At 46.5% G+C, this 24,672-nt stretch overlaps 1 protein-coding gene across 2 annotated transcripts; it reads left to right on the forward strand.

Moving 5' to 3' along the window:
* Positions 1-24,424, forward strand: LOC307229105 (CSC1-like protein 2). Of its 2 annotated transcripts, none has more exons than XM_079998991.1 (24): positions 1-544; positions 3,504-3,726; positions 3,835-3,914; positions 5,332-5,370; positions 6,242-6,332; positions 8,629-8,666; positions 8,754-8,896; positions 9,532-9,583; positions 9,968-10,076; positions 10,762-10,832; positions 14,434-14,514; positions 14,607-14,730; positions 14,868-15,001; positions 16,657-16,794; positions 16,936-17,089; positions 17,790-17,896; positions 18,798-18,884; positions 18,991-19,056; positions 20,003-20,165; positions 21,459-21,564; positions 21,659-21,826; positions 22,154-22,269; positions 22,358-22,441; positions 22,519-24,424. In XM_079998991.1, exons 2-24 carry the CDS (start codon positions 3,535-3,537, stop codon positions 22,696-22,698), a joined length of 2,523 nt encoding a protein of 840 aa, XP_079855117.1. In that variant the 5' UTR covers positions 1-544; positions 3,504-3,534; the 3' UTR covers positions 22,699-24,424. The 2 variants fall into 2 exon arrangements, with proteins under 2 accessions (XP_079855117.1, XP_079855118.1); XM_079998992.1 differs by having other exon boundaries at positions 22,522-24,424.
* The last annotated feature ends 248 nt before the right edge of the window (positions 24,425-24,672 follow it).

Genomic DNA, 24,672 nt, shown 5'->3' on the forward strand with positions numbered 1-24,672 from the left:
AATCAACACAAACATGATTATCATTTCAAACAACCACGGAAAGATAATAATTCATAATTATAATTAATCACAGGCCTAAAAATAAAAGCTGTGTTTCGGTGACGGAGATGCCAAGTGTCGTTTTAGATCCAACTTCCGGTTTGGTGCGGAAGCGCTCTTGTTGTGAAAGTCCCACCGGAAGCGCTGCTCCCCCGGCCCCTAGCGGCCACTCGGCGTCGGTGCGTCGGAAAGATGACCGCCGGTGTTTCTATTCCCGGAGCCGCGTCCATTTTCCCTGCGCCGAGAGCTGCGTCCCGCACCGAGGCTCCGTCCGCCCCTTGAACCCTTCGCTGCGGGGACGTCTGGACCCCCGTGCTCCCGCTCCCGCTCCCGGTCCTCCTGGGTCTCTGCTCCTCCCGGGTCCCTGGATCAGCTCGGCTCGGATGGCGCGGCGTCCAGCCGCTGAGCAGGTGGATTTGTGAGGCTTGATCCTGTTTGGAGACCCGCAGAGCTCCGGACCCCGGAACCCGGACCCCGGAACCCGGACCCCGGACCCCGACCCCAGGTGCAGCTTTATGCTTTATTAGAACACGATGCGGGGCGGGCGGGCGGGCGGGCGTGTGCGTGTGTGCGGTGGCGCAGGACTGTGCGGTCCGGGCTGAAGGGCTCCGAACGGGCCTGGTAGTCCCGCGTGGGGCCGCAGCCCGGCGTGCGGCGGCGGCAGCGGCTCAGGCTGCGCGGTCCGGCCCGGTTTGCGGTGCTCGGTTCGGGATGCGCGGCTCGGTTCGGGATGCGGGGCTCCCCGCTGCGGGCGCTGCGGTTACGTAAGCCGCTGCGCCCCATCGGAGGACAGTCCGGCTTTGTTCCTGCAGCGGGTGGCGGGGTCCGCCAGGACCGGAGCACATCGCAGCTTTGTACCGTGAATGTCGCCGCTTTTCCCCCGTGGCCTCTACCGGGACCCCCACCGGCGCAGTAAGCCCGTGCGCGTGCACACTGTGTTCGTGCACGCGCACGGTGGGGGCCGTGCTGCTGCACCGTCACCTCGGGTCTCTCACACTCCATGTTTAATTTGTGATGATGGGATGTTTGGCTTCAGTTCCACTGGAGGAAGGAGGTCACGGGTGACGTCATGGGCTGCGGTACCGGGACGGGTGCGCGTTGGGGAGTGAAGGTCGGCCCTGGAGGGTGGAGGTCAGAGGTCAGAGGTCAGCAGACAACCTTCCTGTTTTACCTTCAGAACCATGTCAGCGTGTTGGGTTTCAAACCGTGACAGGACGCTGCTTTAACCTCCTCTGACCCCCGACCCCCAGCCGCATGAGACCTCCACCCACCTGATTTACCCACAATGCTTCACTCCAGTGGCAGCGACACAGCCTGACTGCGGTGCCGACTGGGTCGCTGCCATTGGAGTGAAGCATTGTGGGTCAATTCCCACAGCGACGTGAGGTTCTACTGTTCACGGTCCAACCTGCTTCACAGAACTGTCTCTCTCTGTCTGTCTGTCTGTCTGCCTGTGTCTCTGTCTGTGTGTCTGTCTGCCTGTCTGTGTTCACTGTCTCTCTCTCTGTCCGTCTGTCTGCGTCTCTGTCTGTCTCTGTCTGTCTGTCTGTGCCTCTGCCTGTCTGTCTCGTTGTTTTATTGATACTTAATTTCCTGTCCTATCATAACAAGAGTACTACAGTATTACAGTACTACAGCAGTACAGTACTGCAGTAGCACAGTACTACATACATATTCTCAAATGATCTTCATGTATTCACTACTTGAGGTTTTTTCTCACCATTATGTATTACCAGTGTAGTACTATAGGACCGCTCTGCATTAACACGGGGGCCACATGTGGTCCGCAGGCCACCAGTTGGGCAGCCCTGCTCTGCACCGATGAAGCTCCTTGAGAACCTTGAGAACCTTGTGAGCAGAGGAGTCAGGTTGGGGTGGTTTCACCCTCCAATCAGGCGCTCCCGTGGTGAACGGTGTACTAGTATTCACGCTGTGTACTTATATTGCTTTTGCTTCTAGAGGCTGAAGAAGATGAAAAAGAAGGATTTCTTTACTTCTTTCTTTCTTTCTTTACTTCTGTTCTTCTTGTACAATGCTGCTAGTTTTGAAACCAGCTCCTGCATGGACGCCATGTTTGAGAAAGGAAGGATGGATAGACAGGTGGATGGATGGATGGGCAGGTGGATGTTTTGTATTTATCACATACATATATACATACCATCATACATATATGTAGTGAAATGTCTTTGGAACGCACCCAGATATTATTCACAATAAGTACAAAGACACAATTACAAAGTAATTAAGTAACTAAGTAAAGTAACTGAACTAACTGATTCCTACAATTTAATTCAATTTATAAACTGAATGAAATAAGAGTGAAAATGTAATTTACTGAACAGGAATACAACATAGAAATAAGAGGAATAGACAATTTGTACAGATATGTGTTGTCAAGTGAGGTAGTGTGTGTGCAAATATACAGTACAGTATACAACAGTACTACAGCAATACAGTAACAGTACAGTATGCAGTAACCCAGTACAGTGATACAGTATGCAGTACAGTATGCATCATACAGTACAGTAAGGCAGTATGCAGTACAGTATGCATCATGCAGTATGGTATTCAGTACAGTATGCATCATGCAGTACAGTATGCATCATGCAGTACAGTATTCAGTACAGTATGCATCATGCAGTACAGTATGCATCATGCAGTACTGTATTCAGGACAGTATGCATCGTACAGTATGCACTGGCACAGTCTGCTGTTGGGTCGTTCTGATTCAGGATCTGCTTTCTAGACGAACATCTTCCTCTACGATCTCTGACATGACCTTTGACCTGAGCCCAAACTATTGCATTCCACTGAAGTTGCCCGGTTGCGACCAGACCCAGCTGCGTGGTCGTCAACCTGCGTAGCGCACCTCGCAGTCTGATTGGAAATCTATCCATCCATTTATTTATTGATCTCGTTCATTTTTCAGATGTTTGGACTTTGGCAACCGTTGGGTCAGGCCCGGCAACCGACAGCTGCTGCAGGGTCGGCAACTGGGCAACCTACTCTAGAAGCTTGTGTCACAAGTTTGCCAATCATCTGTTTTGATCTGCAGCCGCTGCCTCTGTCTGTCTGTCTGCTGGAGATAAAGACTGTTAGACAGTACCTTGCTCAGGGGCCCGTCAGACCGAGTCGGGTGGAGCCCCGTGATATGGAGCGGACCCAGCTCCGCCCCCTCCAGGCGTTGGGGTTAGGGTATGGTGTTGCAGCCTGCACGGGGCTCTGTTCCCTGTGGGGCGTATGGGCGTTGCCAGGGTGGGGTGTGTGTGTGGGAGTGCTCTGTAATGGGTGTGGTCTGTGTGGGGCGTGGCCTGTGTTTGGTGCCGTTGGATAGACAGGTGTATAGGTTAGTCAGGTGGGAAGGGTGGGGGTCAGTTTCAGAGGAGCGGCATGTTCTCTCATCGGTTGTCTTGGTTACTCTCTAAGCTCCTCCCCCTCTGCCCCCCTGCCCCTCCCCCCTGCAGCGTTCCGGGGACGATGCTCTGAGTGACCGGCATGCTTGGGGTGCTGATGGTTGCCATGGCGGCCCTGGGCGCCGGCCAGGCGTGCACGGCTCCGGACAACTGCTCCGCCAACAGCGATGCCAAGGCTAACTGCTACTCCGCCCGCATCCGCAGCACGGTGCTGCAGGGGCTGCCCTTCGGGGGCGTGCCCACCGTGCTCGCCCTGGACTTCATGTGCTTCCTGGTGAGTCCCGACAACAGCTGCGCAACCCAGGGCGTCCGCAGGAAGTAGTCGTAGCTCTAACAGGAAGTAGTCGGAGCTGTAACAGGAAGTGTGTTTTCTTCTTTCCAGGTTCTTCTCTTTGTTTTCTCCATCCTGAGGAAAGTAGCCTGGGACTACGGCCGCCTGGCGCTGGTGACCGACGCAGACAGGTAAAATACTGAGCAAATACTGCAGTACTACAGGGAAATACTGCAGGAAGTACTGCGATACTACAGGTAAATACTGAGTAAATACTGCAATACAACAGGGAAACGATGCAGGAAATACTGCAATACTACACGGAAATACTAAGGAATTACTGAGGAAATACTGCAATACTACAGGGAAATACTGCAGAAAATACTGCAATACTACAGGGAAATACTGTAATACTACAGGGAAAAACTGCAGGGAGTACTACAATACTACAGGGTATTTCCCTGTGGAAGTACTGCAATACTATGGGGAAATACTGCAGGAAATACTGCAATACTACAAGGAAAGACTGAGGAAATACTGCAGTACTACAGGGAACTACTGCAGGTAATACCGTAGAATACAATGAAACTGCAGTAGAATCCAGGTTTCGATTTCTCTGCTCGGCAAAACAAATAGAAATGTTCCGGGGGGGCGGGGCTACTTGAGTGGAAGGAGGCGGGGCTATAACTGCGTTGGTTACTCATCATGGATGTTACCCAGAATCCTCTGCTGTCAGGGGAAGATTGCCATGGCGACACAGCAGAGCGCCGCTGCTCCGCCTGTTCTCTGGAGAGCGCTGTTTATTACAGCGTGAGAAATAACTGATGATATGTGAATACATGTCTGCCTGTCTGTGTCTGTCTGTCTGTCTGTCTCTTCAAGATTTTTTTTATTTGTCACATACATATACATACTTTCATACATATATGCAGTGAAATGTCTGTGTCTGCCTGCCTGTCTGTGTCTGCCTGTCTGTGTCTGTCTGTCTGTCTCTGCCTGTCTGTCCCTGTCTGTCTGTGTCTGTCTGTCTGTCTGTATTGTTTTGTGTTTTTAAAAATGAATTGGACTGTACTGTGGTTTCAGGTTGTTCGATTGAAATTTGTTTTATTAGGATGTGATTAGTTTTAATAGAATGTAATTTGTTTTATTGGGATTTAATTACTTTTATAAGAATGTAATTACTTTTATTGGAATATAATTACTTTTATTAGAATGTAATGAGTTTTATTAGAATGCAATTACTTTTATTAGCGTGTAATTACTTTTATTAGAATGTAATTCCTTTTATTAGAGTAATGAGCTTATTAGAATGTAATTACTTTTGTTAGAATGTAGTGAGTTGTATTAGAATGTAATTACCTTTATTCGAGTGTAATTACTTTTATTAGAATGTACTTACTTTTATTAGCGTGTAATTACTTTTATTAGAATGTAATGAGTTTTATTAGAATGTAATTACTTTTATTAGAGTGTAATTACTTTTATTAGAATGTAATTTGTTTTATTAGAGTTGTATTTGCAGCTCCCACCGTCCTGTGGATCCTGGGAATCGAACCGTCTGACTCAAACTTCCTTCTGTTTGTTTTTCTGTTTTGATTGAATGTGGAGGTTGAAGAAACGTTTCAGCCACGCCCATGATCCACAATAGTACGTTGGTTCGATTCCCTGCCACGCCCTGCTTGTGTGTGTGTGTGTGTGTGTGTGTGTGTGTGTGTGTGTGTGTGTGTGTGTGTGTGTGTGTGTGTGTGTGTGTGTGTGTGTGTGCTCTCTCACGGTGAAGGTCAAACTGTCTCACAGCCTGAAGCTGTCTGTCTGTCTGCCTGTGTGTCTGTCACTAACTGGTTGAACTGACTTGCTGTGATTTAACCTCCTCCTGTCGCCCTGTCCTCCTGTCGTCCTGTCGTTCAGCCGGAGGAGAGACAGGGATAACTATGAGCCGGTGGAAAGGTAACGGGCGTGGTGTGTAGGTGTCGGTGCCCCCTGGTGGTGACGTGACGTAGCTGCAGCCAAACATCCCTGTTAGAGCTGAAGAAACTGGAAACTCCCAAACTGGATCAAATTTAATTTGTTAAAATGTATTTAATTGTAATTTGAATTCATATTTAAATAATTTCTCAATTTAAACGTGTCTTCATTTCTTTCTTTTGAAGTTGATAAATATGATTTTAACAAACTAAAGTCGATCCAACGACTCCCATCATGTTTTATTCCAGTGCAGACAGTGTTTCACAAAGTCCCCTGTTTCAATCAACATCAATATCAATAATAATAAAAATAATAATAATTAAAAAAAAAAAAATAATAATAAGTATTATTATTATTATTATTATTATTTTTTTAATTATTATTACTTTCTACTTATTATTATCTACACCTGTCTGTCTCGAGAGTGAGACAGTTTGGTTTAGGAGAGCAGAGGAGGCGGAGGAGGAGCTCCATCCCTGCGATGTTCTGTCTATCTACCTGTCTAACTGCCTCTTCCTGTTTCTCTCCCTCCTCCTTTCTGTCTCTCTCTCAGCGTTGCCTCGGCGATGCACTCTGAGACTCCAGATCGCTACGAGCGTCTCACCTCCGTGTCCAGCTCGGTGGACTTCGACCAGCGCGACAATGTAGGACATGCACGTGCACGCACACACACACGTGCACACACACTCACAACCGTCGACCCATCTTGAAGTTTTTTCATGGGGAATAATAATAAATAATAAATAATAAAAGTAAATATTTTGATTGATATTGATCATATTTGTCATGATGTCATCATGTTTCTATGACGCCTCAGCCCGGTTTGTACGTCATCACATCACCTGTGACCAGGTGGAACTTTTCATCCTAAAATGGCCACCGCATAAAAAATGAGTTGGTAATAATGAGCAGTAAATAAATGTTTCTTTTCAAGGTTGAGCTTTACAGAGCTGTTAAACATTATAAACATTATAAAACATAAAACATCACGTGATCGTCATCACGTCATCATTTAGCAGCATTTTATGGAACCTTGTTACCTAGCAACAGGTCGTTGGTGCAGCGGGGGCTAAAGAAATAAACCTCATCATCATCATCATCATCATCATCATCATCATGTTTCTGGTGCTGCTGCCATGGCAACATGAAAATAAACAGTACCCTTTTGTCAAAGTTGTGATTAAAAAAAGTTTTTTCCCAAAAAGAACATTTTGTCATGAGATAGAATGTTCTGGCTCCTGTTGTCACCAACACAACCCTCTGCCCGGTGAAATGCATGCTGGGATGTCCTGGACAGGCGCTGAGTGTGCAAAAATAACATAAAAATGAATATTGTGGTATAAAAAAATATTGAAATATTTTCAGAAAATATGTAAAATATCATTACATATGAAATAAAATAATATTATTATTAATAATATTAATAATAATAATCATCATAGCATTTTTCGGGATAAAAGTATGTGGAGCACGACAGCCACAGTACACACAGACATGGTTGAGCTCAGGTTTCAGACGTCGTTCCACTTTGATCAATAAAGATCTACACGTGAAGCAGAAACAAGTGAAAAACTGTTGTAAATTCCCTGGAAGTAGAAGAACGTTGCTACGACTTGACTCGTTCGAGGAGCTTTGTGACATCATCTGAACAACTGAGAAATTTGGAATTGGTTTTATTGAACCTGTCATACATACCAAACACGACTAAACTGGACCTATTATTATTATTATTATTATTGTATTTATTATTATTATTATTATTATTGTTATTATTTTATATTTATTTTTATTATTTTATTTATTTTATGAAAAACACAAAATCCTTTCTATCTTTACTGCACATATGTGTACATACAAATAGTGTATCCCACATACATACGTCTGTTCCCTTCACTTGTATTTTGTAGCCCCACCTTGTAGGACCTTTTTGAGTCTTATTGTATTTGTATTTGTATTTGATGGTATTGATATTATTCTATTCACTAAGTACTTTACCTTTTAGGAAGCAGTTCCTTTCAGTTAGTTGCTAGGTAGCAATTAGGTTAGATATTATGTTGAGTTTACTAACTATTGTACATCATCTCTAAGACATTTCACTGCAAATATGCATGAAAGTATGTATATGATGTGTAAGTATGTATATGTATGAAAGTATGTATATGTATGAAAGTATGAATATGTATGTGACAAATAAACGTCCTGAATCTTCACAATTTTGAATGTTAAATCATAAATGTTAAATCTTGAATGTTAAATCATGAATGTTAAATCTTGAATGTTAAATCTTGAATTTTAAATCATGAATTTTAAATCATGAATGTTAAATCATGACAGTGTTAAATCTTGAATGTTAAATCTTGAATGTTAAATCATGACAGTGTTAAATTTTGAATGTTAAATCATGAATGTTAAATCATGACAGTGTTAAATCATAAATGTTAAATCTTGAATCTTAAATCATGAATTTTAAATCATGAATGTTAAATCATGACAGTGTTAAATCTTGAATGTTAAATCTTGAATGTTAAATCATGACAGTGTTAAATTTTGAATGTTAAATCATGAATGTTAAATCATGACAGTGTTAAATCATAAATGTTAAATCTTGAATCTTAAATCATGAATGTTAAATCTTGAATGTCAAATCTTGAATGTCATATCTTGAATTTTAAATCTTGAATGCTAAATCATGAATGTTAAATCATGAATGTTAAATCTTGAATGTTAAATCTTGAATGTTAAATCTTGAATGTTAAATCTTGGATGTTGAATCATGACAGTGTCAAATCTTGAATGTTAAATCATGATAGTGTTAAATTTGGAATGTTAAATCATGAATCTTGAATCTTGAATGTTAAATCATGAATGTTAAATCATGACAGTCTTAAATCCTTGTTGCTTTCCCCTCTTACTGTTTCCTTTTCCTGTTTCCTGTCTCAGGGTTTCTGTTCCTGGCTGACGGCCATCTTCAGAATAAAGTATGTCCTGTCGTTCTGTCTCTCTGCCTGTCTGTCTCTCTGCCTGTCTGTAGTGTTTGACTCCTCCTCCTGCTCCTCCTCCTGCAGGGATGAGGAGATCAGGGAGAAGTGTGGGGAGGACGCCGTTCACTACTTGTCCTTCCAGCGTCACATCATCGGTCTCCTGGTGGTCGTGGGCGTCCTGTCTGTGGGAATCGTTCTACCAGTCAACTTCTCTGGAGACCTGCTGGGTGAGACACACCTGTCTGACCCTCACCTGACTGACCCCTCCCCTGTCTGACCCCTCATCACCTGTCTGACCTTCACCCGTCTGATCCTCATCTGCCTGACCCTCATCACCTGTCTGACCCCTCATCACCTGTCTGACCCCTCATCACCTGTCTGACCCCTCATCACCTGTCTGACCCCTCATCACCTGTCTGACCCCTCAGCTGTCTGATCCTCACCTGTCTGACCTTAGTCACATGTCTGACCATCACCTGACTGACCCCTCCCCTGCCTGACACATCATCTCCTGTCTTACCATCACCTGTCTGACCCTCATCACCTGTCTGACCCTCACCACCTGTCTGACCTTCATCACTGACCTTTGTCCTTCTTCCATCGCTCTGTCGTTCTAGTTAGAATTAACAGTATAGATGGATTCCTGAGCCTGGGGGCTCCAGGACCACCCTCCAAAGAAGGTAAAGGCTGCTCCGCCCTGCTCCGTGTTGCACCGTAGCACTAGGCTGTGTTTGGTGTTCTAGACCCCGGAGCAGAACGGTCGCGGGTTCGATTCCCCCGATACGGATCGTGGCAGCAGATGTAGTTGCGTGGTTGCTCCACCGGGATCTGTGTCTGATCTCCACCTGCTTCTCTCCTCCAGAAAACAACGCCTACAGCTTTGGGAGAACCACGATAGCCAACCTCAAGTCTGGGTGAGAAGGATAGTATTTAATATCAACTTAGATTACACAGATGTGGAATCCTGCATCCTGATTGGCCCAGAGCAGCAACCAGTGCTCAGATAGTCTGAATAATGAGGCTGATCTGTTCATGATGCCAACACTCGCTGGTGGGGCCATCTGGTGGTGCAACATAGAAATTACAATGGAATACCAGTTTAACATTGATAACATTCATGTAATAAGTGATATTTATTACAGTAAATAGTTTATTCACATGAAACAGAATATAGTTCACTACCTTGTTGTGACTATTGTTGTATCATAAAAAACAAATATTACTTATAATATATTTATATCCTCATGTCTCAACTTGTTTTCTATTAAATATAAGTCGTTCTTATGTTGTGTGTCCAGGACCAACCTGCTATGGCTCCACACCTCCTTCGCCTTCATGTACCTGCTGCTGACGGTGTACAGCATGAGGAGACACACCTCCAAGATGCACTACAAGGAGGACGACCTGGTACACACACACACACACACCACACACACACACACACACACACCACACATATACACACACACACCACACATATACACACACACACACACACACACACACACACACACACACATATACACACACACACACACACACCACACATACACACACACACACACCACACACACACACACACACACACCACACATATACACACACACACCACACATATACACACACACACACACACACACACACACACACACACACACACACACACACACACATATACACACACACACACACACACCACACATACACACACACACACACACACACATTCATACCACACATACCACACACACACACACACACACACACACCACACAGACACACAGTATGCCAACAGTGCAGGACAACATGGGTTATTATTATTTGTTGTTATTCTTTAATATGTAACAATAAAAATAATAATAATTATTATTTTGTTGTTATTGTTTAATATGTCATAATAATAATAATTATTATTATTATTATTTTGTTGTTATTGTTTAATAGGTCATAATTATTATTATTAATTTGTTATTGTTTAATATGTAATAATAATTATTATTATTTTGTTATTATTGTTTAATACGTAATAATTATTATTATTATTTTGTTGTTTGTTGATGATTTCAATTGTTTTCCCTTCGTTGTGTCGCAGGTGAAACGCACTCTGTTCATCAACGGCATTTCTAAATACGCAGAGGAGAGTCACATCAAGCAGCACTTTGAGTGAGTAACAGCACCACCCGCTACAGCTGCTGCAGCACCACCCGCCTGTTGGTCAGAGCAGGAACTGTAGCTCAAATTCATCAGCTCTGAGAAACTCTTAGAAAGCCAGAGCTGCGGCTGCAGGCGCTGTGTGTAGCAACGCAGTTCTTGTTCAAAGTACACAGGTATGAAGTACCAGCTGAAACGACATCTTTTATGTGATTGTAATTTAATTACAGAAATCAATCAGTAGAAAACAGTAATGTAGGTGTATTATGTATTTAAATGACATCTCTGTGATGTTACTTCATCATCCAGACGCTGCACCGTCAGGTAACATGGAGGTGGAGGAGTCATCAGCACAAACATGTGACGGAGTGTTGGAATATAAAACGTTGGTCGTAGAGGTGGTGCAGCGATCGATCGGTCGCTTTTCAGCTCCGTCGCCTGCGGTGCTCGATCAGCGTCAGATATATTTGAGATTCTGCGTCGGACGAACGTACAGACAAATACTGTGATGGTGAAGTACAGGAAGACTGCAGTACTCTGCAGTACTCAACGCAGTACCAGCGTGATGTCACGTGGTTGACGCCGGAAAAAAGAGGGAGAGAGAGAAAATGTCTCTGTTTGGACGTACTCGAAGGTAAACAAGGAGGATGGGTTGAGTATCAAGGTAGCAGCTCCATTGTGATGGAGGCTCCTCCGTCATCAGACGGGGTTGTTGACGAGTCACAGCGTGGAACCAGTGCTTCCATTAGAGTCACTTGGCTTAACGCATGATATACATTTATAGTTATATGATTTGAATATGATATAAATGTATACTTGCACTTCATAGTGAAGGACTTTGAGTTGGAGTTTGAGGCAGTTGCAGGTTGTTCTGCTGACACCAGGTGACGGTGCCACCTCCATCTTACTGCGCTTCATCTTTTGTCCTTGTTCCATCGTGAAGAATGAAGTGTAAGAAACAGCTGCTCCGTCACGTCCTCATTGAGGTGGAGCGGGTGCAGCTGCTCCGTCACGTCCTCATTGACGTGGATATAAACTAAACCAGCGGCGTCTAAACTCCTTTCACTGAGGCCACAAACATAGATACAGGAAGAGCTGAAGCTGCTGGAGCTGAGGTGGGGGTGAGGGTGAGGGTGAGTTGAGGGTGAGGGTTAGGGTGGGGGTGGGGTGCGTCCCCTCAGCTCCAGTGTGTTCAAGTCAGCAAAACCAAGCAGTAGTAGGTCAATTACGCTTGATAATTGAATGTGCTTCAAGAAAAACACCACCCAGCCTCCATCACAGCTTTACAGGAAAGAGTTTTCATTTCTTTTGCCAGCACATTGTGGAAACGGCAGCCTCTGATTGGTTGTGAGTCAGGATGCTGATCCCCCTTCACAGCCCGGTATGAAGAGGACGAAGGAGGGAAGGAGGACGCTGTGCTTCAAGTTATCAACTCACGTTTGTTATGAAACGTTGTCAACTTGAATTGACTGAATTGATGATGTCATTGTTGTTATGAACACATGAATACTGTGTCATATCTTTGAACTCTCCTGTGAAGGGAGCAGTGACGCTGCAGCTCAGGGATGGCTGGCGGCCATTTTGGTTCTCAATCTGCCTTTGTTCAGAGTTTAACAGGAAATGTTGAGCCCGACAGAGCGCTCCTTTTTACGTCTCCTCAGAGGAAACGTAAAAGTCGGGAAGGGAGAGAAGCTGATGTCCATTCTTCAGGGAATCATCGCTGAGGACTCCTCCACTTGTTGTGCCTCCACCAGGGAGGGGGTGGAGAACAGCTTCCTTTCTTTCGCAACCGCAGAAAAATCTCAAAGCTCCGACTGAATTGTGTCATGAGAGACGTGATGGAACGCGTCTCCTCTTTGGAGCAGAAAGCTCGCTCTTTGGAGAAGCTCATTTGATTGGGGGCAGCGTGGGGCGGTGCAACATTGAAGTTGGGAAGTTGTGTCTCAGACGGCGCTTCATACAGAGGCTTCATGTGCTCGTGAAGGTGTGGTAGCAGCTTGTTCAGTGCGTTCAGTTGATCAGTGAGAGACTTAAAAAGCCGGGTCTGCCACCAGAGGGTCACTCGGATCGTGAAGAGCTCGGTCCTGCTCCTTTTAAAAACCGGTCCGTTTCTGATCTCGGGGAATCAAACCGCCGCGACGTCGCCGGCGCACGTCAGAACGGTGGAGTAGGTCCCCGTGTTCGCATCGACCTCAGACAGGAAAGCTTGAAATCCTCTGTGGTGGAGCCCTCGTGCTCACATCAACGGTGTTGATGTCATCACCGCGCTGCGCTGTCTTGGCACAGGATGATACCGGGCATTTTAACAGCCTCACCTCCACTCTCTTGCACCTTGGCGCACACCATAGAGGCCGTTCCTTTGCGCTCAGCTGTCATTGCTGGAGCTCCATCCGTTGTAATGCCACACAACTTGTCCCATTGAGGTCCCATTGAGGTCCCGTCTTGTCAGTTGCATCAGACACACCTTGTAAAAGGCCCTTACTCCTTACCTGCTGGGCCCTTTATGCTCCTAAGGGACCCGGAGGAACAGCTCCTCCCTCGTGCAAAAATGATCGTCGTCTCCTCCCAAAAGATGAACAGCTGTGCGGTGTCCGTGGCATCTGTGCTCTCATCACATGCGATGGAGTAAAAGTGAAAAGCACAAGTTGTATCTGACACGTCTCTGATTGGCTGCACAGCTGTTTCTGGACACGCCCACTCTTGTTTGGTGGAGAAGCTGCTTGGCTCAAGACAGCAGCTCCACCTTGTGTTAAAACTAACAAGTACAAAACAGTCAAGCGCAAGTTTCATGTGTGGGCCATATTCCATTCTATTTTTAGAATGAGCTGCGGGCCAATCAAAATGGGCCACGGGCCACAGTTTGGACACCCCTGCTCTAAATGATCAGCAATGAAGAAGATATTTAATAATCAATGTTTTATTATCAACTTACAATTTCATGAAAATTGGAATCGGCCAAGAAAATGTATACTGTATATAGTATTACTAGGTGTGTGTGTATACTGTATATAGTATTACTAGGTGTGTGTGTATACTGTATATAGTATTACTACGTACGTGTATACTGTAAATAGTATTACTACGTCTGTGTATATTGTATATAGTATTGCTACGTGTGTGTATACTGTATATAGTATTACTACATGTTTGTGTGTATACTGTATATAGTATTACTACGTGCGTGTATAACTGAGTAATTTAGCTGCAGTAACTAACATCAGAGACTTCCTGTTACACTGTTGTGGTACTCAGTATTTTATCAATGTTGGCAGGTCTGCTAATGAAGGAACAATAACATTATAATAATATTATTATATTACTATAATTATATAATAATAATAATCATTATCACATTTTATTATTATTGTATTATTATTATTATATTCTTTATAATAATAATAATAATAATAATACTTTATTGTTATTGTTATATTATATTATCATATAATTGTATTATAATTGTAAATGATATGATCATTTATAAACAAAAGCAACATATTTCTGTCAGCAGTGCACAACTACCTGTCTCCCTAAATGGATACATGTCTTCCTGTCTGACTGACTACCTGTCTTCCTGTCTGACGGACTACCTGTCTTCCTGCCTGCTCCACAGACAGGCGTATGAGAACTGCACGGTGCTTGAAGCCAGAATCTGCTACAACGTGGCCAGACTGATGTCACTAAACGCAGAGCGGTAGGAGGGTGTCTGTCTGTCTGTCTGTCTGTCTGTCTGTCTGTCTGTCTCTGTGTGACTGTCTCTGTGTGACTGTCTCTCTCTCTGTGTAGTAAGAAGACTGAGCGCAGTAAGAAGTTCTTCACTGACCTCATGGCCAAGGAGCACATGCCGACCATGATCAACCCCAAACCATGTGGCCACCTGTGCTGCTGCGCCATCCGGGGGTGTGAGGAGGTATTGCACCAGTACTACAACCTGTACTACATTCCGTACTACAGCACTACATCCTGTACTACAGCAGTACACCACCCACCATGGTTGGAAATACCGTTGGTTAGGTTGGTTGTGATGGTGTCTTCTCCACCCTGCAGGAGGAGGCGGTGAGCTACTACACCAAGCGGGAGGCGAAGCTGAAGGAGGAGTACAGGAAGGAGAAGGAGAAGGTCAACACCAAACCTCTGGGCATGGCCTTCGTCACATTCCAGAACGAGGCCATGACGGCCATGTGAGTCAGCCCTGTCCCGGCCTCCGTCAGGTCCTCTGTCCTTCCTCCATCAGGTCTTCTGTCCTAGCCTGTCCTCTGTCCTTCCTCCGTCAGGTCCTCTGTCCTTCCTCCATCAGGTCTTCTGTCCTGGCCTGTCCTCTGTCCTTCCACCATCAGGCCCTCTGTCCTTCCTCCATCAGGTCTTCTGTCCTGGCCTGTCCTCTGTCCTTCCACCATCAGGCCCTCTGTCCTTCCTCCATCAGGTCTTATATACTGGCCTGTCCTCTGGCCTTCCTCCATCAGGTCTTTTGTCCTGGCCTCTCCTCCATCCTTCCTCCATCAGGTGTTCTGTCCTGGCATGTCCTCCATCAGGTCTTTTGTCCTGGCCTCTCCTCCATCCTTCCTCCATCAGGTCTTCTGTCCTGCCCTGCCCTCTGTCCTTCCTCCATCAGGTCCTCTGTCCTTCCTCCATCAGGCCCTCTGTCTTGGCCTCCATCAGGTCCTCTGTCCCGGCCTGTCCTCCATCCTTCCTCCATCAGGTCTTCTGGTCTGTTCTCTGTCCTTCCTCCATCAGGCCCTCTGTCCTTCCTCCATCAGGCCCTCTGTCCTTCCTCCATCAGGTCTTGTGTTCTGGCCTGTCCTCCATCCTTCCTCCATCAGGCCCTCTGTCCTTCCTCCATCAGGTCCTCTGTCCTGGCCTGTCCTCCATCCTTCCTCCATCAGGTCTTCTGTCCTGGGCTGTCCTCTGTCCTTCCTCCATCAGGCCCTCTGTCCTTCCTTCACCCTTCCTCCATCAGGCGCTCTGTCCTGGCCTGTCCTCCATCCTTCCTCCATCAGGTCTTGTGTCCTGGCCTGTCCTCCGTCCTTCCTCCATCAGGTCTTCTGTCCTGGCCTGTCCTCCGTCCTTCCTCCATCAGGTCTTCTGGTCTGTTCTCTGTCCTTCCTCCATCAAGCCCTCTGTCCTTCCTCCATCAGGTCCTCTGTCCTTCCTCCATCAGGTCTTCTGTCCTGGCCTGTCCTCCATCCTTCCTCCATCCGGCCCTCTGTCCTTCCTCCACCCTTCCTCCATCAGGTCCTCTGTCCTGGTCTGTCCTCCATCCTTCCTCCATCAGGTCTTCTGTCCTGGGCTGTCCTCTGTCCTTCCTCCATCAGGTCCTCTGTCCTTCCTCCATCAGGTCTTTTGTCCTGGCCTGTCCTCCATCCTTCCTCCATCAGGCCCTCTGTCCTTCCTCCACCCTTCCTCCATCAGGTCCTCAGTCCTGGTCTGTCCTCCATCCATCCTCCATCAGGTCTTCTGTCCTGGGCTGTCCTCTGTCCTTCCTCCATCAGGCCCTCTGTCCTTCCTTCACCCTTCCTCCAACAGGCGCTCTGTCCTGGCCTGTCCTCCGTCCTTCCTCCATCAGGTCTTGTGTCCTGGCCTGTCCTCCGTCCTTCCTCCATCAGGTCTTCTGTCCTGGCCTGTCCTCCGTCCTTCCTCCATCAGGTCTTCTGGTCTGTTCTCTGTCCTTCCTCCATCAAGCCCTCTGTCCTTCCTCCATCAGGTCCTCTGTCCTGGTCTGTCCTCCATCCTTCCTCCATCAGGTCTTCTGTCCTGGGCTGTCTTCTGTCCTTCCTCCATCAGGCCCTCTGTCCTTCCTTCACCCTTCCTCCATCAGGTGCTCTGTCTTCCTCCCCAGCATCCTGAAGGACTTCAACGCCTGTCAGGTGCAGGGATGTCGTTGTCGTCAGGAGCCTCGTTCCTCTCAGTTCAGTGAGAGTCTCCACGTCTACGACTGGAGCGTGTCCTACGCCCCCGACCCCCAGAACGTACGCTGGTGAGTACTGCAGTAGTACTACTGCTGCCAGTAGTACTGATGCTGTACTGTGGACCGGGACGCCCCCCCCCCCCCCCCCCCCCCCCCCCCCGGAGAGGGGGACGGAGGAGGTGGAGGACACTGACCCGTCTGTCTGCGCAGGGAGCACCTGTCTCTGGGTGGAGTCTCCTGGTGGATCCGCTGCTTCATCATCAACTGCATCCTCTTCCTCCTGCTCTTCTTCCTCACCACGCCGGCCATCATCATCTCCACCATGGACAAGTTCAACGTCACCAAGCCGGTGGAGTACCTCAACGTGAGCTTCATTTCGACATTTACTGTTTTTAAAGTTATTATACAAAATGTTAAAGTTTTTAATATTTAATATTGATTGAAATACTTTAAAATGTCACATAAAAACCTGAAAGATCAATGTTACCCTGAACATCCTCCTGTGTGTGTGTGTGTGTTGTGTTGTGTGTGTGTGTTTGTGTTTGTGTGTGTGTGTGTGTGTGTGTGTGTTCTGTGTGTGTTGTGTTGTGTGTGTGTGTGTTTGTGTTTGTGTGTGTGTGTGTGTGTGTGTTGTGTTCTGTGTGTTGTGTTGTGGTGTGTGTGTGTGTGTGTGTGTGTGTGTGTGTGTGTGTGTGTGTGTGTGTGTGTGTGTGTGTGTGTGTGTGTGTGTGTTGTGTTCTGTGTGTGTGTGTGTGTGTGTGTGTTGTGTTCTGTGTGTGTGTGTGTGTGTGTGTGTTGTGTTCTGTGTGTGTGTGTGTGTGTGTGTGTGCGTGTGTGTGTGTGTGTGTGTGTGTGTGTGTGTGTGTGTGTTCTGTGTGTGTGTGTTATGTGTGTGTTCTGTGTGTGTTGTGTTCTGTGTGTGTGTGTGTTGTGTTGTGTGTGTGTGTGTGTGTGTGTGTATGTGTGTGTGTGTGTGTGTGTGTGTGTGTGTGTGTGTGTGTGTGTGTGTGTGTGTGTGTGTGTGTTGTGTTCTGTGTGTGTTATGTGTGTGTGTGTACTTCCAGAACCCCATCGTGACTCAGTTCTTCCCCACTCTGCTGCTCTGGGCCTTCTCTGCTCTGCTTCCCACCATCGTGTACTACTCAGCGTTCTTCGAGGCTCACTGGACGCGGTAAAACACGCTGACACCACAGCAGCACATGAGGAGCGAGTCCAGGGACCAAGATGTTCTCACTCTTTTGTGACGGTCCCTTCAAGACCCGTGTCAACATTATTTTGTATGTTTTTACAAATTTAGGGTCATGGAGAAGATGGTTTGAAAACAATAAATACGTGAATAACTTTTTTTCAGGACAAAGGCCAAAATTAGAGGAAATGTCGGTGTTTTAAGTTGTATATTTTTCCATCTGTACGCCGACGTCACAGAGGGCGTGGTCATCGTAGGGGCACGGTCATCGCAGGGGGCGTGGCTGTCTCTGCCACAGCGCAGTAGCAGGGGGGGAGTCATCACTTATTTTCAGGGATACTCAGGATGTGAAGGACTCTTCTGGATTTAGTATCCACAGTGAAGAACTGGATCCTAGATCAAGTCCCACAGAGACGATGTGAAGTTAGATGAGGAGAGAGAGACGGGCGTGGCATAATAATAACAATGATGATGATGATAATCATAACAATAATAATACGAATATTAACAATGATACAATAATAATAATGATTATAACAATAATAATAACAACAATAATAATAATAATAATAACAATAATAATAACAACAACAATAATAATAATAATAATAACTTTATCAAATTGTTGGAGAAAATATTTTGACGTTGCATTTTCCTTTTGTTCTGTTAAATCAATTTGATGTTGATTCAGCTTTGAGGAAACAGAATGTTACTATTTCCTGTTTGGTCGTTCCATCACCTCCTGTTTAGTCCTTCTATCCTTTGCTCCCAAATCATTATTGTGCTCATGTCACATCGTCTTCAGATTTGTTTACATCAACACAGGAAGTCACTGACTTAAATGAGCTTCCCCCTAGTGACATCACTTCCTGTTTCCTGTCTCCAGCTCGGGGGAAAACAGGACGACGATGCACAAGTGTTACACCTTCCTCATCTTCATGGTTCTACTGCTGCCCTCATTGGGGCTCAGCAGGTACCTACTCCTCCTACTCATCCACCTCTAGTCCTCCTCTTCTACTCCTCCTCCACTCCTCCTTTACTCCTCCTCCTCCTGCTGATCTTGTCTCTCTCTCTTCCAGTTTGGATGTTTTCTTCAGATGGCTGTTTGACAAGAAGTTTCTCGATGAAGTCACCGTCAGGTTTGAGTAAGTTCTTCCACATTTCAACACCTGCTGTTCTGGATGTTCTGACCCAGTCGCTACAAACCTCTGCAACCACTCCACTGCAACACAAAGTGTTATATATTATTATTATTATCTACAGTGTTATATATTATTATTATTATATACAGTGTTATATATTATTATTATATACAGTGTTATATGTTATTATTATTATCTACAGTGTTGTATATTATTATATATATATATAGTGTTATATATTATTATTATTATATACAGTGTTGTTTATTATTATATATATATATATATATATATATATATATATATATATATATATATATATATATATATATATATATATATATATATATATATATATATGAGGCAGCAGGTGAAGAGCACATTGTGATGCTGGACGACTGGGTCAGAGCATCTCCACAAGCACAGGTCTTGTGGCTGTTCCCGCTGTGCAGTGGTTACTACCAAAAGTGTCCAAGGAAGGACGAGCGCTGAACCGGCCACAACAAGGCTCATTGATGCATGTGAGAAGTGAAGTCTAGACCGTCTGGTTCGATGCCACAGAAGAACTACTGCACTGTCCTGTGACGAGCAGAGCACTGCTTTGTATTATACAACCAGAACTATTTACCATGTTTTGGTCTTTAAACAACTAATTATCATTACTACTCCAAGAGTGAGACAAATAAACATAGAAACAAACAACATGTACATGGAAAAACATAAATATAGAAACAAACATGTACACGGAAAAACAAACATAGAATTAAACATGTACACGGAAAAACATAAACATAGAAACAAACATGTACACGGAAAAACATAAAAAACATCAGACGACATCAGACGTCATGTATCAACAAAACAGAGTTAAATAAGTCCAGGAAAACTGGAACAGCAATGTGTGTGTGTGTGTGTGTGTGTGCGTCCGTCCGTCCGTCCGTCCGTCCAGGTGTGTGTTCCTCCCAGATAACGGAGCGTTCTTCGTGAACTACGTCATCGCCTCTGCGTTCATCGGGAACGCCATGGACCTGCTGCGGATCCCTGGACTCCTCATGTACATGATTCGCCTGCTGCTGGCCAGGTCGGCTGCCGACCGCCGCAACGTCAAGAGGGTGAGGAGGGGGCGGGCGCCAGGTAGACGGAGGGCGAGCGCAGCCCGTTCAAAACATCCTGTCGGGAACGGGCTGCGCAGCGGGGGGAGGCGGATCCGTACCGAAAAAAAAGTACCCGTCTATATCGGATCGAAGTATCGGTATTTTTAAACGGGGCCCTCATTTGTCCGGTAAGTCCCGTTGAGACTCCACGTCTGTTTTTGGAGGGAGCCCCGTCCAGACAGCAGCACTACAGCGTTCCAAACATGAACAACAGAAGGCAGAGCAGGAAGTGACATCTGCCTGGAAGACAGACAGCAGGAACCATGGAGCTCAGGAAGCCAGTACAGTACCTTGAACAGTACACCAGTACAGTACCTTGAAAAGCCTTCACTACATGTTAAATGTCCTCCAGGGGATCAGCTCCTCCAGCTGGAACCGGTCTGCAGGGGTGGGGGCGGCAGTCAGCAGCACAAACTGAAGTTACTAGTTACTTAGAGAGAGAGAGGAGCAGATCAAGGATGGACTTATAAAACAAAATACTTATAAATAAATACTTATAAATAAATGGATGAACCGTTAAGTGAGTCTGCGCGAGGCCGTGGAGGCTTCACATACATGCATGCATGCATGCGTACGTATGTATGTATGTATGTATGTACGTACGTACTGTATGTACATACATGCGTACGTACGCATGTAGGTGCAAAGGGTAGGGAGAGCTTTGTAGCCTGTGTATGTACAACAGGTCACCATCGTCCAGGGAAGGAACGTCACCTCAACCAAGTTTTTGCTGCAACATAGGAGTGTGGTGTGTGGGTGGTGTGGTTTGAGCGGCCACACCTGACCTGGATCTAGGTGATTGGGATCAGGGTGGCCGCATGCCTGTCGCTTATTGGTTGGGCTAAGGAGCAGCAGGTAAAACCTCTGTCCCCACCCTCACTCAGGAGAGGAGCCCTGTCATGACGTGTTCCACCTGCTCCTGGCTTGTTCCACCTGACCCACTCTCTACAATAAACTGGTGTTTACAACCCCCCATCTTCTGTGTCTCTGTGACGGAGGTCCCTGAAAACTCCACTTTGGCCACGATAGGGAACACAGGATTTGTTTCTGAAATAGGAACCTAACTTGAGCTTCAGTTTCATTACTAAGTTTTCAATGTGAATTTAAAAATGTAATGATCATCTATTGAAGCTAGATACTTGTACTGTGACACAATATTATTAATGTTACTATTAATTACAATATGTATGATATTAATATGATGTTAATTAATATGTATAATAATAATTATAATATTTATAATGCCCCCAGCATCAGGCCTATGAGTTCCAGTTCGGAGCGGCCTACGCTTGGATGATGAACGTCTTCACCGTTGTCATGGCGTACAGCATCACCTGCCCCATCATCGTGCCCTTCGGTTAGTACCTGTACTGCAGTACTACTACGGTACTACTGCAACGATACTGCAGTAGTACGGCAGTAGTACTGTAGTGCTCACCCTGCCTCCCCAGGTCTGATGTACATGCTGCTGAAGCACCTGGTGGACCGCTACAACATGTACTACGCCTACCTGCCGTCCAAGCTGGACAAGAAGATCCACTCTGGAGCCGTGACGCAGGTGGTGGCCGCGCCCATCCTCTGCCTCTTCTGGCTGCTCTTCTTCTCCACCGTGCGCACCGGTACGAGCACACTGCACCCTAGTACTGCCGGTACTGTAGTACTGCCAGTACTGTAGAACTGTAGTACTGCCGGTACTGTAGTACTGCTGATACTGTAGAACTGTCGTACTGCCGGTACTGTAGCACTGTTGGTACTGTAGTACTGCCGGTACTGTAGTACTCTCAATACTCTAATGCCGCACTACTGACCGGAGCCATCTGGCCGAGATGGATCCTGTAGTTGGTGTTGATATGAAGGAGTTGAAGGTTCTCCGGGTGGAGCCCATGCATATTAACAGGATGTAGAACCCACTGAACGTGTTGTGATACTCGGACCTCCGCCCGCAGGCTTCGTCACCCCCACCTCCATGTTCACTCTGGTGGTTCTGATCGTGACCATCGTGGTCTGTCTGTCCCACGTCTGCTTCGGACACTTCAAGTACCTGAGCGCCCACAACTACAAGGTTCTATAAAAACACCGTCGCACCTTTCAACTTCAACGTCTGTTATCGACCCCACCTGTCATTCATGGAGTTGTGCCCCCCACCACAGATCGACACCAAGGACGCCGACGTAGACGTGGTGGAGAACGGTCGCCCGGTCCGACCGTCGTCCTCTCCCACAAACAAAACCCAGGTACAGACCTTCCCGTCCTGTGTCCCTCTTCCTTGTGTTGTGTTGTCCGTGCGACTGATTAAGTTTTGCTGCCGCAGCAGCAGACCTACATCGCCCAGGTGCTGCAGGACCCCGGCTCGGACGAGGCGGGCGGAGGCAGCGGCGAGGACGACCGCGGCTCCCAGGACGAGGAGATGCTCAACGGAGGCAACAGCATCAACGAGGCCGACTTCCAGTCCGGAGAGGACAGTCTGATCGCCAACGAGGTCCACCAGTAGGGGGCGGGGCCGGGCGCTGGAGCCTGCGCCCCTTTACCGCTTCAAAACTCTAATACACACACGCACACCTTCAGTACGTCGTCGTGGCGATGGACGGTCAGCACGGTCGCCGTGGCACTCAAAGTCAAAAGCCACAAGGGGGGGTGGGGGCGGCAGGGCACCGAGGTGCATTCTGGGACACACACACACACACACACACACACACATACACACACACCCCGTTAGCGTCTCCTTGGAAACGGACTGCCCCCCTCCACACACAACTCCAAACCACTGAACATGTCAAGAGCTCTGGAGTGATGCATTCTGGGAGTTGAAGCTTCTTGGGGACTGGACCGAGCGACCACATGATCACCCCCTCCAATCAGCACGTTGCTACGCTGTTAGCTCGTTAGCGCCACCGTGTGTGTGTGTGTGTGTGTGTGTGTGTGTGTGTGTGTGTGTGTGTGTGTGTGTGTGTGTGTGTGTGTGTGTGTGTGTGTGTGTGTGTGTGTGTGTGTGTGTGTGTGTGTGTTACATTCACTGTCGTGTTCTGTTTGATTTCACCTTTACAACCTTAACGTGATGCTGAGGGGAAACAGGAAGGGGAGCCGCTCGACAGGAAGTAACTGAGCGTTGTCGGAAAATTTGTTTCGGATTCAGAACAAAACAGAACGTTTGAAACTTTAATTGAAACAGGAAGTGAAAGTGTAACGCTTCCTGTTGCGTCGGCAGCCAATGGCGCGAGGATTCCAGAGTGCTGCCCCCTACTGGTCGAAGGCCATAAAACCGGAAATAATTTGAGTAGAAGGCGTCGACGGCTCCGCCCAGTGGACTGTGAGTTCTGTTGGAGACCGGTGCTGGGGTTTGGGTGAAGCATTGTGGGTCAACTGGGAGAAGGGTTTTAGTGTTTGGTGTCCTTGGTTTAGCACTTTTTAAAGACATTAACTGTGGTGTTTGGCGGCTCATGCAGGGCGGCCATCTTGTTTTCCCCAAGCTTCTCCAAATGAACGCCGGGGGGGGGCTCGAACCGCTCGTAGCAGCGAACGCTGCTTGGAAGAGGAAGTAGTCTCAGGTGTTTCTTCCCATGTTTACATTGTTTTCTTTCTTTTCGTGGTAGTCGGTTGTTTGTGCGTCGACGCCCCGGGCCATGAAGGCGGCGGCGGCGGCGACGCTGCTTCTGAGAAGCGGAAGGTTCCACCGCTGCCGCCAGAGAACCGAGCTTCCTGTCGACCTTTTAACGCATATAAATATGAAAATATATATTTAACCTTCGTCTTGGCTTCCTGGGGCGCGGCCAAGCTCCCTGGCGATTGTAGGACGAAAGAGGAGAAGAGGAGTGGACGTCGGAGTGAAGGATGCTGGGATGGCGAGTGGGGTTCCACCGCTCTCTGGACCCTCGGAGATATTTTTGTAAATTGCATAAAAAACGAAACAAAAGGAACTTTGTGACGACGCCTGAAGAAGCTTGAAAGTATTTGATACCGAACACGTGTTGGCAGCGACACGCAGCGTGGAAATGACTTTTTTCTTAGTTTTTTTTATTGTTGCTAAAAAACAAAATGTAATTTATGAAAAAGGAGGAAGTGAGTTTGTGTGAAACATTAACTGGGAGCAGCGTGAAGCTGGTGTAGAAACAGTGTAAATATCCTCGCTCCCTTCTTCCGTTCCACGCCCTCTGCACTATTTATTTAACTTTGTTTTCCAGGACTTGAGGTCCTGATGAATAAAGTTCATCCTTCAAGTGTCTTTGTTGTTCTTCATCTTTGTTGTTGTTGTTGTTCTTCTTTGTTGTTGTTGTTGATCCTTTTACTTGTTTCAACAAAAGTTAAGGATGTTTTACCTCTGGAATTGAACCAACACCTTCCACTGCCGCGGATCCTTGAGGCTCATCTCACCACATGTGGAACATACGTGTTCTCCTACTGGAACATACGTGTTCCCCTACTGCAGGGGTGGCCAACCAGTCAGAGACTAAGAGCCACTTTTTTTACT

Source organism: Zeus faber (assembly GCF_960531495.2).
Source record: "Zeus faber genome assembly, chromosome: 4".
Taxonomy (NCBI): Eukaryota; Metazoa; Chordata; class Actinopteri; order Zeiformes; family Zeidae; genus Zeus; species Zeus faber.

Excerpts from the sequence above, each read along its gene's own strand:
- LOC307229105 (XM_079998991.1), top strand. The coding sequence starts at position 3,535 with ATGCTTGGGGTGCTGATGGTTGCCATGGCGGCCCTGGGCGCCGGCCAG. Across the intron at positions 8,897-9,531 it reads CTTCTCTGGAGACCTGCTGG|AAAACAACGCCTACAGCTTT; the intron begins GTGAGACACACC and ends TCTCTCCTCCAG. Across the intron at positions 9,584-9,967 it reads ATAGCCAACCTCAAGTCTGG|GACCAACCTGCTATGGCTCC; the intron begins GTGAGAAGGATA and ends TTGTGTGTCCAG.